The 18,968-nt window shown below is 48.0% G+C and overlaps 1 protein-coding gene across 4 annotated transcripts in view; it reads right to left on the bottom strand.

Annotated features, from left to right (window-relative positions):
• AP2B1 (adaptor related protein complex 2 subunit beta 1) overlaps positions 1–18,968 on the bottom strand; it is a 59,361-nt gene that overhangs the window by 35,938 nt on the left and 4,455 nt on the right. For all 4 annotated transcript variants that reach the window (XR_014541915.1, XR_014541916.1, XM_083587584.1 and 1 more), the window contains exons 3-11: positions 17,908–18,013; positions 16,291–16,426; positions 14,757–15,002; positions 8,094–8,284; positions 6,775–6,996; positions 4,728–4,848; positions 3,341–3,436; positions 2,982–3,097; positions 2,036–2,201 (exon numbers count right to left, since the gene is read on the bottom strand). Coding sequence is in view for 2 of the 4 variants with exons in the window: in XM_083587584.1 (XP_083443710.1) it covers positions 2,036–2,201; positions 2,982–3,097; positions 3,341–3,436; positions 4,728–4,848; positions 6,775–6,996; positions 8,094–8,284; positions 14,757–15,002; positions 16,291–16,426; positions 17,908–18,013 (1,400 nt within the window). In the remaining 2 variants the exon portion in view is untranslated. The remainder of the gene's footprint in view (positions 1–2,035; positions 2,202–2,981; positions 3,098–3,340; positions 3,437–4,727; positions 4,849–6,774; positions 6,997–8,093; positions 8,285–14,756; positions 15,003–16,290; positions 16,427–17,907; positions 18,014–18,968) is intronic.

Below are 18,968 nucleotides of genomic sequence, written 5' to 3'. Positions count from 1 at the left end.
CCGAGGGCCTTCTGGCGGTTCCCTCACTGCGAGAAGCCAAGTTACAGGGAACCAGGCAGAGAGCCTTCTCGGTAGTGGCGCCCTCCCTGTGGAACGCCCTCCCACCAGATGTCAAAGAGAAAAACAACTACCAGACTTTTAGAAAACATCTGAAGGCAGCCCTGTTTAGGGAAGCTTTTAATGTTTGATGTATTAGAGGATTTTAATATTTTTTTGGAAGCCGCCCAGAGTGGCTGGGGAAGCCCAGCCAGATGGGCGGGGTACAAATAAATTATTATTATTATTATTATTATTATTATTATTATTATTATTATTATTATTCCCTGCCTGCTTCTCCTGCTCCCTACCATTTCTAGGTCTGTTCCTTACAGCCCACAACCTCCTGGGGGAGAAGGACTGAGACTGAACTCTGAACAAGAAAGTGGCTATTAAGAGGCGAGGACCCCCAGCAACATTTCACCATTTTTTGCAATTCTTTTTAAAAATAAGGATCTGCAACTAATGGGTAAGAGAGCATAAATAACTTATCACCCAAAAATAAATTAAATGCTCCTTCCTTTTTCCGGTAAGTCCTTTGATTTCAACAGTAGCTTACAGCATCACTGCCAAACTTTCCAAAGTGAGAGCAAATAAGTGAAGAGGAGAAACTGAGTCCCTGTTTAGTACCTGTTGGACATTTTTGCACGTTTGGAATCAGCCACTTATCCTAATCTTAGCTGCAGAGGGCTTGTAAATAAGTCTAAAGGCATGAGTTGAAATTACTTGCAAAATGAATGTATTTTCTATACAAGTGAAGGCTTTAAAGGCATCTAAAGCCAAGGCACCTAATTCAGATTAATTTTACCTGGAATAATGAATAGCATTCAGTAACTCTCTGATGAGGTCTGCTATGAACCTTTGCACCAGAAAAATGAACTGGTCTGGGTCAATGTAATGTGCTATAAATATCTAGAGTCTATTTGCTAGAACTGTAGTTTTAGAAAGTGTGATCTACACGAAGCAATGTGACTGGCCTATGGGAATCAAGCTGCTAAACATATTTGCTTGGTTTTTAGGAATGAGTATTACTTTAGATTGCCTTCAGGTTTCTGGGATCTGTCCTGAGGCAAAAACATTCTTAAATATATCCAGTATGTGTGCAATAAGATTTTCTGAAAAGTGCTTTCAATAATCCACCCAGAACTCATCTGGTCCTGTAGATCTACTGCTCCTTAATTCCTAAATAGTGTCTTGAGTTGTTTCCCATCAACTTAATTGAAATAATTTTTGACCTGGAGTAATTATCCCAAACTCATTAGTTGTTAAATATGGCTCTAGAGACCCTTCAGGTGGGTGCTGGTTAGAGTAAATTCCTTTTTAAAAAATGGAAATGTGGGCAAGTCTTTGGGTTGCACCCAGTTACTAAAATGCAAGGGCCCCGTTTGCTCCTTCGAAGCAGCATGCTTTGGAGAGGGGACACAGTTCAGTGGCAGATGCCTTGTATGCAGAAGGTCCCATTTTCGATCCCCCATGGCATCTCCAGGGAGGGCTGGGAAAGATTCCATGTCTGAAACCCTGGAGAGCCACTGCCAGTCAGTGTAGACAATACTGAGTTAGATGGACCAAGGGTCTGATTCGGTCTAAGGCAGCTAAAAGGAGGGTCCACAGCTCAGTCCTAGAGTGCCTAATCTGCATACAGAAGGTCTTAGGTTCTATTCTCAGCTTCTCCATGAAAGGCTTGGAATGTCTCCCGCCTGAAGCCCTGGAAACATCCTAACAGCCTGCTGGATTAAAGGATCACCTAGTCCAGCATCTGTTCTGAAACATACCATTGGGAAGCCTCGGCACAAGAGCCCTCTCCCCTTCTGCAACTGGAATTTAGAGACACTGGTGCCTCCGACGGTGGAGGAAGAGCAAAGCCACTGTGGCCAGCAGGCAGCTGATGCCAAACAGTGCAGAGGCATCAGAGAGCTAGAGGGACAAATGGTCCGTTTCATTCTAAGACAGTTTCCTTTCCCAAAAAAGGGCACCATAGGACTGGAGAGGGAAATATTACCTGGGTGCTTTCATCATGGAAGCCCTCCAGAAAGCTCTCCAGGAGCTCGTCCGCATTGTCAATCCTCTCCGCATATTCGCCCACGATCCAAATCATGGCCGCGCGGGCATCCGGCTCGTCCAGAGAGTCCAGGTTCTCGCACAAGGTGGCAATGATGCTCTCGTATCTGGTTCACCAAGGCAAAGTTAAGCGCTTTGCTTTCTCTACGGTTGCCAACTCCTGTGGCATCCTAAATTTTCGATTCTCTGGCTCAACCTTTTCAAGCTCCTAGTCCTCAAATTTAATAACTCTTGCTCTTGCCTCTTCTCTGCCACCCGCTGTCAGCTGTCCCCATTCCTCCATTTGGGAGGAATCTTCAACCAGCATAGCTTTAAAATATGGGAGTGAACCCCAGCTCAAGTGAACATGTGTAGGATGGAAGATTTCCATCCACTAAGAGACAGGCCTTTTCGGAGATCCCAGCCACTCACCCCCTCCTAAAAAGGTCTGCTTGGACCCACCACTTGTCTCCTTTTTAAAGCAGGTAAAAACATGGGGTTTTTTTTTAAATCCTGATCAAACTCTGAAAACAAGGACTGAACCTCACTGCTGCTGTCAAACCACTAAAAGTTGTTTTCAGGATCCAGAAGTTGTACTTAAGGTCTTTAAAAACTTATAAATCACCTAGAAAATCAAATAATTCAAAAGGAGGGTGAAAACTGAGTAAAGAAAAACAGAACACTTAGCCATGGCTCAATTTAAACCAGGTGTCTAAAATCAGCTTTAAAGTCAATGGTAATAAGCAATTGGGTTTGTTTCAAAAATGGAAGAGGGGAATTTCTGCCAGGAGAGGTGAGAAGCCTAGAAGCCCCCCCAACGCCTAAGCAGAGCTAGGACATCAACGACGGCATCAGCTGCCCCAGGGCTTTTTGCTGCAGAGGTGTAGACTGTGGGGAGCCATGCTTACTTATTGGGGTACTTGCGGAAGATGTCCCGGATCACCACGATGGCTTCCTGGACAACGTAGTTGACCTTGGTCTGGATGAGGTCCAGGAGGGTGCTGACGCAGCGCTCAGCCGATTGCTGAGAAGAGGGACAGGACAGAGGAGGAGGTCAGGGTCTAGCAGAGGCCAGGCCACAGTGCAAATGCTGGCCAGCATCCAACCCACAACTCTGCAGCTCACCCACCGCCTGGTATTATAGAAATCAGAGTGGGATTCTCTGCAGGGGAGAGGTCATAGTTCAGTAGCAGAGCACCTGCTCTGCATGCAGAAGGTCCCCATTATACACCAAAGCAGAAACGGGGGGGGGGGTCAGTTCACTTGCCTCCACCTTGATAGCACAGCGTCCAATGGCCCGCACTGCTTTGCGGACAAAATCGACATCCACCTCTGTGGCGTACTCCTTGAGCTCCGCCAGAACCTGTTGGAATCAGACAACGATGATGTAGTAATGATAAAAAGGTAAAGGTAAAGGGACCCCTGACCATTAGGTCCAGTCGTGACCGGCTCTGGGGTTGCGGTGCTCATCTCGCTTTATTGGCCGAGGGAGCCGGCATACAGCTTCCAGGTCATGTGGCCAGCATGACTTAAGCCACTTCTGGCAAACCAGAGCAGCGCACGGAAACGCCATTTACCTTCCCGCCGGAGCGGTACCTATTTATCTACTTGCACTTTGACGTGCTTTCGAACTGCTAGGTTGGCAGGAGCAGGGACCGAGCAACGGGAGCTCACCCCGTCACGGGGATTCGAACCCCCGACCTTCTGATCGGCAAGTCCTAGGCTCTGTGGTTTAACCCACAGCGCCACCCGCGTCTGTGTAGTAATGATAATGATCACTTAATAATAAGTAAGATTTATAGTTTAACCCTCTCCCCTGCTTTGACCCAATCAATGGAACTTCCATCTTCCTTCTATTTTTTTAAAAAGTCACTGGCAGGGAACTTTGACGGGGGCGGACTTTGGCCTTTCAAATTTCAGCAGCACCCTGTGTGAGCACAAACTTCAGCTGCCCGCCACCTCTTGCCTTCCGTTCTGCTCAATTCACAACATCATAGTTGTGATGCTCTGTGGCGTCCCCTAGGCTTGGCGCCCAGTGCAGAGGAACCAGTCATGCTGTCCTAAATCCGCCTCTGGCTTTTATGAGGACTCTGTTCAGGCTACTTCCTTGGGATGGGCAGCCTTGCTGGTACCTCATTCCAAGCCCACCCTGTCAGAGGATGCAGCCCTGCCGCCATCCTCTGACTCAGAGGAGGAGTCCCCTGCAGTGCCTCTGCCTCCCTGGCCTTGCAGAAGCCAAAGGCTGCGGAAGACAGGCCAGCTCCATCAGGACTCCACTTCCATGTTTGTCACCTGGGGGCACCCAGACTGCCTCAGATTCCAAAAGACAGAAGGCTCACTCCATCAGCTTTGCCGAAAGCCCAGCTCCATCAGGCATCTCTTACGCTGAACTGTGCCACCTGCTCATTATAAGAACAACCTTTTAAGAATTGGTGCCCGATGTTGATTTTTCTTCTTCCCTCCCTGTCCCTTTTCCTTGTGTGCTGTGTTGTTGTACGTTGCAAGCCTGTAGTTCCTAGCGAGGTTAGTGGAGAAGCAATCTTGTAATGATATTAATTGCAGATTGCAGCTTCCCATGTTTGTTATTCTGTAGAACACACACACACACACACACACACACCAAGTCAGGTGTCCCCTGGCCCCCCAGAGCTGACCTGAGCAATGTTGGCCTGCGATGCCAGGCGGATCATGATGTCCAGTTTCTCCAGCTTGACATAGATGGGGTCGTTGTACTTCACAAAGAACACCTTGATCTCCTGCTTCAGGATTTCAGGTCTGGGGAAGGGAATGCATGCACAATTTATTATTGTTGTTATTAACTTATCACCAGCCCTTCACCTCAAGGCCCCAGGGTGGGTTAGGTAAAGGACCCCTGGACGGTTAATTCCAGTCAAAGGCGACTATGAGGTGTGGTGTTCATCTCACTTTTCAGGCCAAGGGAGCCGGCATTTGTCCGCAGACAGCTTTCCGGGTCATGTGGCCAGCATGACTAAACTGCTTCTGGCATAACGGGACACCTGATGAGTGTCAGAGCGCACAGAAACGCCTTCCCTATTTATCTACTTGCACTGGCGTGCTTTCAAACTGCTAGGTTGGCAGGAGCTGGGGCAGAGCAACGGGAGCTCACCCCACAGTCGGGATTTGAACCGCCAACCTTCCAATCGGCAAGCCAGAGGCTCAGCGGTTTAGACCACAGCGCCACCCATGTCCCTATCCCGGGATGGGTTACAACTGTTTTAAAACACAACGTTTTACATGTGAACTGTATAGCTATTGTATGGAAATTAACAAGGGGACAACGAAAATGGATTCTTCGTGCACTAATGGTGGCCAGGAGACTGATACTGAGGAATTAAAAGAATAAAGATATGACACCCTTTAATCAATGGACTGACAATATGACAACACCTGCAACTTACGAACGGACTGCTTACAGATGTAGACTTTGTTTGGATCAACATGACATTTGAAATGAGCTTATACAGAATGCAGAAGGCTATTAACATCCACATACCTAATAGGATAACAACACTTTATCAATCTATATAAGAATGTATGGTAGTATATTACGTTGCATTTTTGTATATATATATTTCTCTTTCTTTGTTCTCCCCCCTTTCCCCTTTTGTGATTGAATTTTTTTCAACAAAAATACTAATATTCAAAAAAATACATTTAAAACAACTTACAATCACAAAAACAGGGTGGCTCCTAAAAATACACATCTCACACGCAGCGGGTGCCTTAAACAGGGATGACGTCAGGCTGTGTGAAGAGCCGCCCCCACCCGCTTAGCGACTCCTCGTAAAGAGGCAAAGCCACTGCCAAAAGCTGGGATGCGAGCATGTATCTGTCACCAAGAGGGAGCCACTCCATCAGGCTTTATTTGAGAAAGATAAATGATTTAAATCCCCACTCGGACATGAAGATCACTGGGTGTGACCTTGGAGGGGCAGGGTGTCAGTCACTGCTTCTCAGCCTAGCCTACCTCACAGGGTTGTTGTGAGGAGAGGAAAAAAGAATCATGGATCTACCTAGAGCTCCTTGGGGAATAAGGTGGGCTAGAAATGCAACTACCATATTTTTTGCTCCATAAGACGCACCAGACCATAAGGCGCACCTAGTTTTGGGAGGAGGAAAACGAGAAAAAAAATTCTGAATCCCAGAAGCCAGAACAGCAAGAGGGATCTGGCTTCTGGGATAGCCTCTCGCTGTTCTGGCTTATGGGATAGCTGTGCGCAGCCTCTCCTGGGCAGCGAGATGAAGGCTCCCCCTGCTGTGCATGGCTAAGGCAGAAGCCAGGAGAGGCACTTTGCTGAAGGGGCGCTGCACAGCTCTCCCTCTCTGCGCAGCGCCCCTTCAGCCAAGCGGAAGGAGGAACGGAAGGAGCCCCTTCTGTTCCTCCTCCGGCTTCGCAGGAGAGGCGCTGTGCAGAGAGGGAAAACTGTGCAGCGCCTCTTTAGCAAAGCGGGAGGAGGAACAGAAGAGGCTCCGTTCCTCCTCCTGCTTCACTGAAGGGGCACTGTGCAGCTCTCTCTCTCTGCGCAGCGCCATTCGCTCCATAAGACGCACTCACATTTCCCCTTACTTTTTAGGAGGAAAAAGGCGCGTCTTATGGAGCGAAAAATACGGTAACTGATTGGCCACAAAGAAGGGAGGCAGCCATCCAGGTGGAAGAGTTTCCCCAAGCTGCCCTCTGACCTTTTCTGCACGATCAGGTTGATGTTCCTCAGGGCGACATACTGGACCTCGGGCTCCCCGGACAGCAGGGTGACCAGCGGCGGGGCCAGCTTCTTCAGCAGCATGTTGTAGTAGTCAGAATCCTTGGGGAGGAGCTCCAGGAACTTCATCAGCACCTTGACGGCCGACAGCACCACGGCGGAGTTGGCGTGAGAAAGGCGGGGAGTGACTCGCTCGCAGATACTGCCGGGGGGAGACAGGAGGGGGGCCGAGATTCAGGATGCACCCGGAAAATGCTGGGAGTAACTCAACATAGGGCTAAGTTAAGTTCCTGAAGGGTGTACAAGTCGGGCTAGCGGGACGGCAAGAGGAGAGGCAGGAATTCAGCAAGGTTCTTGCGCCGGGTTGCACCAACAGCCCTGACATTTCCTGTTGCACAGCCAGCCTCCTCTAGCCCTTTAACTAACAGCCTGCCTTAATGCACACCAACAGTTGCATTTCGAAGCCTGCAAGTTTGGCAAACCAAGTTGATGGACTATGCCAAAATGGCAAAATTGACTCGGAAGCTCGGGAATCAAGAAGACAGGAAATTTTAAAAAGAAGAGGAAATGTTCATAATGTTTATACAAAATCATTGTAAGCTGGTCGAAACACTAGCAGGGTTTTAAATACACTTGTAACAAGAATGTATAGATAACCCAGGAAGATGAAAAAGATGGAGAAGTATTGATATGCAGTTGAAAACAGAATCTAAAGGACCCATGGAAGGGATGGGGGGAAGTCAGGAGATTCAGAGTAATCTTGAGATTTGGATTTTGAATTGTTTTATGTTTTATGTTGTATGTTTATATTTTTGAAAATCAATAAAAAAGACTGTAAAAAAGAAACCTGTAAGTTTACAGAGCTATAGAGGTTTCACATCCCATTATTATTTATAGCAAATACCACCAACAAAAATGTGAAATTGATGTAGACAGGACAATTTTTACGGTGATTTGAAATCTGAACTTGAACCCCCTTAATATGTTGGCAGCCTTATTTGCTGAGGTTCCCTCTCCTTTCTTTTAAATTAATTATCTTATTTTTATTTTGCTTTTCTTCTTTTGAAAGGCAAGCCATATGAAGTGAGAGACTGCGTTTCAGCTGCTGACATCCCCCATGGCTATTTCCATGCTTTCCCCAGTGTCTGTTACAAGAATCCTGCAGCAAGGGGCTCCACACGTCAGATGCGTATTACTCTAGAGGCGTCACATGCCTCTGCCCACAGATGTGAAGCCGCTGAGCCAGGAGGCAGCAAGTGGAGCTAAGGAACAGGGGTCTGCAACCCGAGGCCCACCTACCTCTGGGCTTCGCGGTCATCCTTTGGGTTGTAGTTGGAGAGGCAGTCCAAGATGAAGATCTGTCCCCACTCAGTGCACTCGTTCAGAGCAGTGAGCAGCTTATTGATGTTCTGGGGGTTCAGGTCCAGCAGGTTGCTGTTTGGGTGAGATTCGCTGATTTCGGACAATGCAGCTACAGCGTTGGCCACCACCTGCAAGAGGGAAGGAAAAAGGAACAATCCATGCTTTCAAAATCTTGGCTGAGATTTTGTGGGGGCGTTTTAATGCAGAACCAAAGGGCTAAGCTTGGAATTATATAAAGAAGCAAGATGGTCTCTGAGCATATACAGTGGTACCTTGGGTTACATACGCTTCAGGTTGCATACGCTTCAGGTTACATACGCTTCAGGTTACACACTCCGCTAACCTAGAAATAGTGCTTCAGGTTAAGAACTTTGCTTCAGGATAAGAACAGAAATCTGGCTCCAGTGGCGCAGCAACAGCAGGAGGCCGCATTAGCTAAAGTGGTGCTTCAGGTTAAGAACAGTTTCAGGTTAAGTACGGACCTCCGGAACGAATTAAGTACTTAACCCGAGGTACCACTGTACAAAGCAATTATGCACACCAGCAAAACTCAAAGTAAAACCAGTCCACAGTTATCTGGGAGTAGAATTGGGGCTGACCATTTGTGACCCTCGACCTGATCTCACAGGATCCTCAACCTAATTTCATGTGGGTGGCAAAGAGAGAGAGAGAGAGAGAGAGAGAGAGAGAGAGAGAGAGAGAGAGAGAGAGAGAAAGAGAGAAAGATGGTTCCACTCAGGGCGCTGTAATGGTTAAGAGTGTCAGACCAGGACCTGGGAGACCAGGGTTCAAATCCCCACTCGCCATGCAACTCACTAGGTGAGCTGGGCCAGTCCCTGCCTCTCTCAGACCAAACCTCTCTCACAGGGGTGTCGTAAGGACCATCGTTTTCAATACAACCCTCGCTGCAAGCCTGGCAAATCTGGAACAATCCTCAATGTTCAAATAACACAAATATTCTTCCTTTATGCAAAGGCAACATTTGTTCTCCATTTTTTTCCTTTCACTATTTGGGCTTTGTTACTTAACCCATATGGAACTGTGCTTATTCTACATGCCCCCTTTACGGTTTCATTTTTTTATCTGTTAATTTTCTTCTGTTGCTATATAACAGTCCTGTCTGTTTTATATGCATTATAACATAAAATACAATTAAAAAAAAATCTTTGCCAAAAAAAAAAAGTGGGCTTGAGCCCCAGAACCCATCTTTAAAAATAAAAATAAAAATTAGCCCCAAACATGTGGAAGGAGCAGCATTCTTGGCTCCCTAAGCATTGTTATTTTTTAATTCCAAAGAGTGCCAGCTCAGAGCGACGTGGGTTTGTGTGTGAGAGAGAAACTGGGGACGTGAACGATCCTTCACTGCCAATTCAGCAGTGAATAAAATGACTTAATGAACAAGGGGGTGGGGGGTGGAAGGGAGAGGAGGGAGAAAGAAGCCTGTCTCTCTCCATCAAGCAGAGAAGGGGAAAATGTGATAGACGGGGAAAGCAGGAGGGGATCCGGGACACCAGGAGGAAGAGCAATTAGATTACTTTTGTTATTATCCAAGGCTAATTGGAAATTAAACCAAGTGTGGAATGTGGCTAATGGAGGGGAATGCGCCTGCCATTTAGAGGCCCTGAATCTTAGACTCAGCAGCCTGTTAAGTGCCAGGAAGGGAAGGAGGTGGATGGAGGCAGCACCAGGAGGTGGAGGAGGAAAGATGGTTAGGGAGAGGGTGGCAAATAAAGGTGAGGTTGGCTCTCCGGTGCTGAGCAGCACATAATCACCCTTCTGCTGCCTTAGACAGAGCCTGTCCATCTCAGCATCTATGCTGCCTGGCAGCCCTTCTCCAGGGTGCCAGGGAGGGAGTCTTTCCCAGCCCTCTCTGCAGATGCCACCAGGGACTGGACCCCAGGGCCTGCAAAGCCCCTGAGCTATGGTCCTTCCTCTGAAAATGAAGTGTGACGCTAGTCCTCATGTTTCTGCATAATGGGAATGTAGGAAGCTGCCTCGTACCAAGTCAGACCATGGGCTCCATCTAGCCCAGCGCTGTCAACACTGACTGGCAGCAGCTCTCCGCTATATTTGTAGATGAAATGAAATGAGGCCAAGTGGCAAAGAAGTCATCTCGAGCTCTTTGGCCCACAAAATGTTTTCGCTCATGTGAGGTTCTTTTTCGAGATGTGCCAAGTCTTAGGATACTAAAATAGCCCAGATTATTTGAGCTCAAGAGTCTTCCAAAGCTTAGCAATTGCGGCCCAGGGAGCAGTCAAAAGATGCCAGACCAGATCTCCATCCGAATCTACAAATTCAGAAGAGGCAAGCCAGGGAAGGGGGGAGTGAATCCTTTTCCAATGAGATCTCAGAAAATGCTTTTGATCAGAACCTGCTGGTGCCATCGCTGCGCCCTGATGCTTGCCAGAATGGATGGGATCTGGAATCCAACAATATCTGGAAAGAGGCCCACACCAGCTCTCCTGGATTTGGAGCCGTGCTGTTTTTTGGCATCGGTTTTGCTTCTTTTTTTTACAGCAGAGAAGAAAAAGAAAAGCAGGAGGGTGGAAAAGTAAAGGTTTTCACTTCAAAAAATAATAATGTGGCAGTCAACAAAGGATGTCGAAATGATTCTGGGAAAGGGGGGGGGGAGAGAGAAAAGATCACAGCAGCAAGAAGAACAGAACATGCCAGACAATGGACCCCTTGCGAAGAGCTGCTTTCATTTGGCGTTAAAAATAAGAGCGGCAGAAGTGAAAGGTTAAGGGGGTGCACTTGACTGTTTTGTTCTGCAGCAGATCTGCAGGTGGGGGAACAGGGACGGGGCGGGTTCAACAGCCCGCGCACGGCTACCTAGGGACTCAACACACTGCCTCTTTGTACCAGAGGGGAGAGGAGGTCAGGTATAGCCCCCTCCCCGACCAGGCAGCCATCTCCATTTCTTCAGATTTCAGAACATGCCCACGGCCAAAGTGGGAGGAATAGCCACAAGTGGTCTATTTCCAGTAGGACCTAGGAATCTGTTTTGAAACAAGCCAGGCCTTCTGGTCTGCTTGGTCCAGCATCATCACTCTGACCGGCAACAATTCAGGATCTCGGGCAGAGAGATAAGGAAATAGGAAGAGCCTGCAGGATAAGGCCAATGGACCACCTAGTCCAGCATCCTGTTCTCACAGTAGCAAGCAAGACCTGAGCGTGGCAGCCCTCTCCCCTCCTGCGTTTTCCAGCAACTGGTATTCTGAAGCATGGCTTCCTCAGACCGTTTAGGCAGAGCACTGCCATCGTAGCCAGCAGCCAACCATCAAAGAATCACAGAGCTGTAGAGCTGGAAGGGACCCCACGGGTCATCAAGGGCAGCCCCCCACAATGCAGAAATCTCAGCATGCAGTCCCCCGTCCAATCTGAAACCGTTATCGGACCCTGCTCAGTTCTGCAAATGTGCTAGCGGTTTTATTGTTTCTGTCTAAAGGTGCAAGGGGAACTGGCCCATCATCAAAGAAAGTCAAACAAGGAAGTCCCTGGAATTGCACTGCCGGCCCCCCTTAAGGCCCCCTCCAGCTAGAACAAAACTGCATCTCCTGCCTTGTGGGAGCAGTCCAGTGCTGCCCCCTTGTGGCTCGTCTTCCACAGCTACAGGAGAAACAGCCCAAGGTGCACCCAGCTTTCGGGAACCAGTTGCAGACTCTGACAAGGAAGACTTGGGTTATATCGCGGCCCATCGGCCACAGGACCAGGGGCCTCCACCGACCCCCTGGGGCTTCCCAGCCTTCCTGCTGCTATGTCATTTGCTCTCCGTATGAGGGGTGTAATCCGAGGCCTTCTCCTTTTTCTCTTGGAAGCCGGGGCGGCACAGCGGATAGCAGAATGGGCTACCAATCAGAACACACATGCCCTCCTCTAAAGTACATTTCGCTTCTGGCAAACCGCGTCATTTCTCACGCACAACACGGGAAATAATAATACTGGCCCAATTCACAAGGCCGTTTCAGGGATTCCGATAGGATGAGGTTGCGATAGGCTTTGGATGCTCGAAAACACTAGATAAAGAACACTCTCGCCTCTCTCTGGCCAGCTCTCATTCCCCTGGGGCTTCTGTGACATCACTGCAGTTCAGCCAATGGGGAGACACAAATCCCCAGGTTTTAACAGTCAATCTGTGCTTACTTCACAAGCTTCACCTTTTCAAGGTGCTGGTATATTGTTGTTGCTGTTGTTATTCATTAAATTAATATCCCTCAAAACACTCTTGTGAGGTAGGCAAGGCTAAGATAGGCAGACAGAGACAGACCTAAGGTTACCTCGTAAACTTTAAAGCTGAGAGAAAATTTGGGCCTCTTCTGATTCCATCACTCTAACCGCTATACCACACTGCTGCTTTCAGCAAAATGACTGGATCCCCTGCACTCAACCTGCAAAACGTCCACGTTCTCAGCTTTAATAGGATGCTTCCGTCTTTCGCAATGCCCCAAATTTGTGTCCCCACAGGACCACAACCCAGATTTTCACCTTTCTGCTGTAGGATTTTTGTCTTGGCATTTCGGGGGTTGTATATAAATACGGCTATTTTAACCTGGTGACAGTTAAATAAAGACTTAAGACATAGAAAAGGCATTCTTTTTACACTCCCCAACATAAGGAGACAGTTGCTTTGGCGAGAACACTGCGTCTCTGAGAAACCATCAATATTCATGGGAGGAAGTCTGAACAGAACCAGCTTGGAATGCTGCCTTTCAAAAGCCAGAAAGGCATCTAATTTCCTAGCAAAGGGCTGGCCGGGGGGAGAGAAACAGCAGCTTCCAGCAAAATGTGAGGGCAGCAAAGTCAGACACTTTCGGAGCCATTGTCTCAGGAAAAGCCAGAAGATCAAATTCAGAACAGATCGTCCTGAGGTTCCTTGTTTGTGGAAGGGACTCTGGCACTTGGCCAGCAAATACATCACTATCAGGAGAGGCTCAAGCCGGCGGGATTGGCATTCCGGTCCATTTGTTCCATTACGGGCCCAGAAAGTGGGAAACCCGGACAATGGCACAAACACCCCAGGATGAACGGGCTGCAACCAGATGTCACCTCCACCACCACCAACTACGCGCAACAAGAAAGGGAGAGGAGGTTTGGGAATCTGTTCTCGATGGCAATTCTGGCCCTAACTTGCTTTGACTGGCCTGGTCAGAACTGGATGTATTTGAAGCTAGTAACTTAACATGGTGAGTTATCAGGAGCCTTCAAGGCAGGGCATTAGAAAAGTCTGCCCACAGCAGCTGCATTCAGCCCTTTGGGGAGACCTTAGAGGCTAGGCCTTTAGATAATCCAGACCAGCCTTCCCTGCAGATGTTTTAGACCCCCTCGCCAATCTGGATATAAGCTGCCCGGGAAAGGGTGCTCTCTGCTCACCTGCTGGTCATCTCAAAGGCTTGTTTCCTGCCACAGATGATTACCCAAATGAACACATGAGAGTATGGTAAATTGGAGATGATCCCAAAAATCTGGCAGCCTGTAAGCAGGGACTCTGCACACAGACCAACTATGACCTGTGTACACGCATCAAGATTTGGAGATGAAGGGGTTGACTAAAAGCCCCACCACCAAACGCCCAAATGTAAAGTTCCCTGGTGTTGGGGGATTATTTCTGTTTGCAGCAGGGGTGGGCAGGCATCTATCTCAGCAGCCCATGGTAGATGAGATCATGGCCAACCAACGCCACCCCAAATCCCTATGGGGGGGGCAATCTGTTTGACCCTACTGGAACAAGAGCACTTCTCCCTGGTTCTAACCCAAAAGAGCTGGCAGCTGCCGTCCCCGTTGAAATACAGAAGACGGCCCTGTAGAGACATCCTCATACCTTTTGAAGACACACATGTTCAGACAAATAGGCCCCTGATCTCTCAACCTGTGTCTGCCATGTTGCTTTAATACGACCGTTTCTATCGCATCTTTTCATTATGGGTGTTTACATTCTAATATTTCACATGGAATTGTTTTACTGATAACCAGCAGCCACGCATCGGACCTCGCTAGTGAATTCTAAGGAGCAAGGAAACCTGTGCAGTGGTTAAAAATCATCTTAATTCAAAATGGCCTCCGCCTGTACCCAAACAGTCAAAAACGTCCTCCTTGGTCTCAGGAACCATAATGTGAAATGGTTCTCCAGCTGTTGTTGGACTACAACTCCCATCATCCCTAGCTGGCAGGACGAGTAGTCAGGTGGTGATGGGAATTGTAGTCCAAAAACAGCTGAAGACCCACGTTTGGGAAGCCCTGGCCTACATTGACCAACAGCGGCTGTTCAGGATTTCAGACACAACTCCTATACCCAAGCACGATTCTAGTTCTCATTGTTCTGAGTGTAGGCTTGAAACGGGAACATAGAAAGCTGCCTTGTGCTGAGTCAGACCAGTGGTCCATCTAGCTCAGCACTGGCCACAATGACCGACAGGGTTTCAGACATCCCCACTTGGAGATGCTGTTGGGGACTGATCCTGAGGCCTTCCGCACGGAATGCAGGTGCTCTGGCGCTGAGCTACACAGCGCCACAATCCTGCGCACATACACACTTGTGTTAGCTGAGAAACATTATGCCAAGCATCAAGGAAGCGTCCCCTGCGGGAGGGGTACTTTATTTACCATGGGATTGGAGTCTGCAATGAGGTCGCGAAGGGAGTCCAGGAAGCCCTGGTCCTCCACCATCTGGGCGTTGATGTCGTGCAGCTTGGCCACGCAGACGGCCGCCGTCTTCCGCACGTAGGGGTCCTCGTCCTTCAGGCACTTGCGGAGCGGCTCACACAGGTACTCGGTAATTTTGTCCACGCGGATGCAGCCCATGGTGCGCACCGCCAGCGCACGGATGAGAGGGTTGGGGTCTTCGCAGTCCTGGGGGGGGGGAGCAGGTCGTCACAAAGGTGTTCTGTGCAGTTTCACTTCCCCAAAGGGAGAGAGTTTTTGTCCCGCCACTTCCTGGGACGCAATCAAGTTGCTTCAGGGCTGGATTGCTGCAATGTGCTCTATGTGGGGCTTCCCTTGCGCTTGGCCTGGAAGCAGCAGCGAGGGCGGAATGCTGTGGCACGACTGCTGGCAGGACTGAGGCCATGTCAACATGCAACGCCTCTGCCAGTTTGCTACCTGGGCAAGTTCAAGGTGTTACTATTGGGGTATCAAGCCCTTAGGAACTTGGGATCATTTTACGTGTGAGATTGCCTTACCCTGTATATGCCCACTCAACCGTTTCAATCTGCTGGCATGTAATACCTGTTCCGCACCTTTAGCGTGGCCACACAGACGCTCTGGAACTCCCTGCCTATTGACACCAGACAGGCACCTTTACTGTACTCTTTTTAACACCTGCTAAAACAATCTTGGGACACGGGGGGCGCTGTGGGTTAAACCAGAGCCTAGGACTTGCCGATCAGAAGGTCGGCTGTTCGAATCCCCCTGATGGGTTGAGCTCCCGTTGCTCAGTCCCTGCTCCTGCTAACCTAGCAGTTCGAAAGCACACCAGTGCAAGTAGATAAACAGGTACCGCTCCGGCGGGAAGGTAAACAGCGTTTCCGTGCACCGCTCTGGTTCGCCAGAAGTGGCTTAGTTACGCTGGCCACATGACCCGGAAGCTGTCTGCGGACAAACGCCGGCTCCCTCGGCCAATAAAGGGAGACGAGCGCCGCAACCCCAGAGTCGGCCATGACTGGACCTAACAGTCAGGGGTCCCTTTACCTTTACTAAAACCATCTTGCCTAGATGACCCTACCCAGATTTGCAAAATGTTGACATGTGTTGTAACCTGCCTTGATTTAACCTTTGACTTTTTAATTATTCTCCAAATGTTTCAAATAGGCCTTTTTAATTGTTCGTATTTTACTGTTTTATTCTTTTCGTAAACCGCTCTGAGGTCTTTTTTCGCTTAAATCTGCAGTATATAGATTTTATTAAATAAAGTCATTCTCCTAAAGATGTGCAGCCCTGCCTGAAGATACTGAGGCTTGAACTTGCGATGCTATTTCACTGAAGAATGGCTCTTCCTACAGTCGGAGGACATGCTGCCTATAAGGATGTCATCATAACATCGGGGTTCCTTCTGCATGCAACCCGGCCATCGCGACAACTGGCACTTTGTTGGCATGTAGTAAAATTAAAGCACCCATATTTTCCCAACTGCCCCCATTACCTTCACGAAACTGTTGACTGCCATGATGGCCATATCCGGCTGGCTTTTGGCATAGTTCATCAAGTACAAGTAGACCAGCTTCTTCAGCTCTAGGTTGTCGGTCTGCATGCAGTTCACTACATCTGGGAAAAGGGAGCTAGATGATAGACAGAGAGAGGGACGGAATGAGAATGTTGAGTTGAAGCAGGAACCCTGAAACTGGAAGCACACCTCCAACATTCCAAGCAAATTAATTATTATTATTATATATTTTAAGGCAATATTTATTTATATTTTAAAGGAATAAATCTCGAGGCGGTTTAACGACACACTAAAACATCTAATTAAACATTGCTGAAGTATACAGTCAAAGCATCATAATTAACAGGAAAGTCAAAAGATTTCAAAACAAAACACTGCAGAAGAGATCAACTACAGAATGCACATTTAACAAATAAAATGACCTTAAACAGTTCAAAAGAAAACATTACCAAAGGCAGTCAAACATAAAACACACTTTTAAAACAAATCTGCATTGCCTAACAGTAGGGCCGGCCCCAACGGAGGAAAAACTGAAGCGTGGAAACTCAGGGTCTCAGGTCAGACTTGCAAGCTGGTGGGTGTGGCTGGGCCAAAACAGCCTGGCAGGCCTGATTCAGCCCATGGGCTGGAGGTTCACCACCACTACCACCTGCCCTACAGAATTTGGCAATAGGGGATCGTATGACCCTCCTGTTTTTGCTGGACTGCCCATGATGTGTTGGGGCTGATGGGAGCTGGAATCTCAACAATCTTTAGAGGAGGAACATTTTCCCCTGAGTATGCCCAGAGATTGCTTCCTCCATGACAGCAAAGAGTCCCAGACACATGGAAAAGGGGTGGGGAGCCTGCCGCTCTCCCAGTGTTGCTGGACTAAAACTCCCCTCACCCCTAGTGACTGGGCACGGTGCACTGGGGCTGATGGGAGCTGGACTGCAGCAATGGCTGGAGGAGAGACGCAGCTTCCTGCATCCCTGCTAGAGGGCTCCAGCACTGCAGAGACAGAAAGAGAGGAAAAGGGGTGTTACCTTACGGGTAAAAGCATATTGGGAAATGATACATAATGAATTGAAAAAAATGTTCAAATGCACTTTCCCCCCCAAAAAAACAGAGTCCTTTCTGTTGGGGATAATTCAGATTGAAATCCCCAGGTGTCAAAAAGGTTATTTATGTATGCCTCTACTGTGGCCCATGTTTTGTTAGCTCAAAAATGGCAAATGAGCAAGGTCCCAACCAAAGAAGAATGGCAACTTAAGTTGGCAGAATATGCGCATCTTGCAGACTTAACATATAGAATAAGAGAACAAGAAGAACATATGTTTAGAGAAGACTGGAAAACATTTATTGAATATATGGGAAATAATTGTGCACAGCTGAAAACGCTGGCAGCATTAAGATAAATTCAACAGTGTAAATAAGCTTTGATGGATGTAATAATGGAATACTGAACGGTATGGTTTTTGTAAAATATGCAGGGATTTATGATATGTAAAATGAACCATAGAAAGAGAAGGAGTGAAGTCATTGATATCGTAATGATGTAAAAATGATTACTTTAAATTGTAAAACAGAAAATTTAAATATATATAGGAGTGTTACCTGACATCCTTCCCCACGGTCATGGCAGCAATGACCTTCTTCACAGCTTCTTTCCTCTTCTCCTTCTTCTCATTGTTGAGCTCCGCTTTCAGTTCAAAGATCTCCCCTGAAATGAAACGTGAGGCCGTGAGAGAGAGCCACAGTGTACAGAAATAATATGGCATAATGATTACTCCTGCTGGTTTGGACCAATGGCCCATCAAGCCAAGGACCCTCTTCTCAAAGCAGCCAATCAGATGCCTGAGGGAAACGCACAAGGATCAAAGCACAACAGCATTTTGCCCTCCTGCGACTTCCACCAGCTGGTATTTCAGAAAGCATTGTTCCCTTTCCAACTGTGGCGGCAGAGCATAGCCATCGTGGCTAATGCCACCAATAGCCCCCTCTTCCAGGAAAAGGAATTCCCCACCGCTCAGGTATCATGCAGTATACCCAGTATACCTGAAGGAGCGTCTCCACCCCCATTGTTCAGCCCGGACACTGAGGTCCAGCGCCGAGGGCCTTCTGGCAGTTCCTTCCCTGAGAGAAGCGAAGTCATAGGGAACTAGGCAGAGGGCCTTTTTGGTAGTGGCACACGCCCTGTGGAAATCCCTCCCATCAGATGTCAAATAAATTAACAACTACTGTATCTGCCGTTTAGAAGACATCTGATGGCAGCCCTGTTTAGGGAAGTTTTTAATGACTGATGTTTTACTGTATTTTTAATCTTTTGTTGGAAGCCGCCCAGCCACTCTGGGGAAACCCAGCCAGATGGATGGGGTATAAACGTGTTGTTGTTGTTGTTGTTATATTCAACCTAAACAGCAGGAAAATTGCTTTAGAATCCATCTAGAACATTTCCCAAGAACTTAAACGGAGACTGATTCAGCAAAACCTAATATTCTGCAGACACTGGACTCGGCAATGGTTTTATAGGATGGCTGCCAAAGCGTTTCCCTCAAACCCAGTGGAAAGAGAGGTGGCATGGAAGGAAGAGCCTCCATGTGATCTAGCATGCTGCCTAGGCTTTTGAACCACATCTGCATCATTCCCAAATCCTCCCCCAACCCAGGTGTCTCTAG

The sequence above is a fragment of the Podarcis filfolensis genome, assembly GCF_964270895.1.
Source record: "Podarcis filfolensis genome assembly, chromosome: 15".
Classification (NCBI taxonomy): Eukaryota; Metazoa; Chordata; class Lepidosauria; order Squamata; family Lacertidae; genus Podarcis; species Podarcis filfolensis.
Note: the sequence above shows the minus strand (reverse complement) of the source record. Positions and strands in the feature narration are given on the sequence as shown.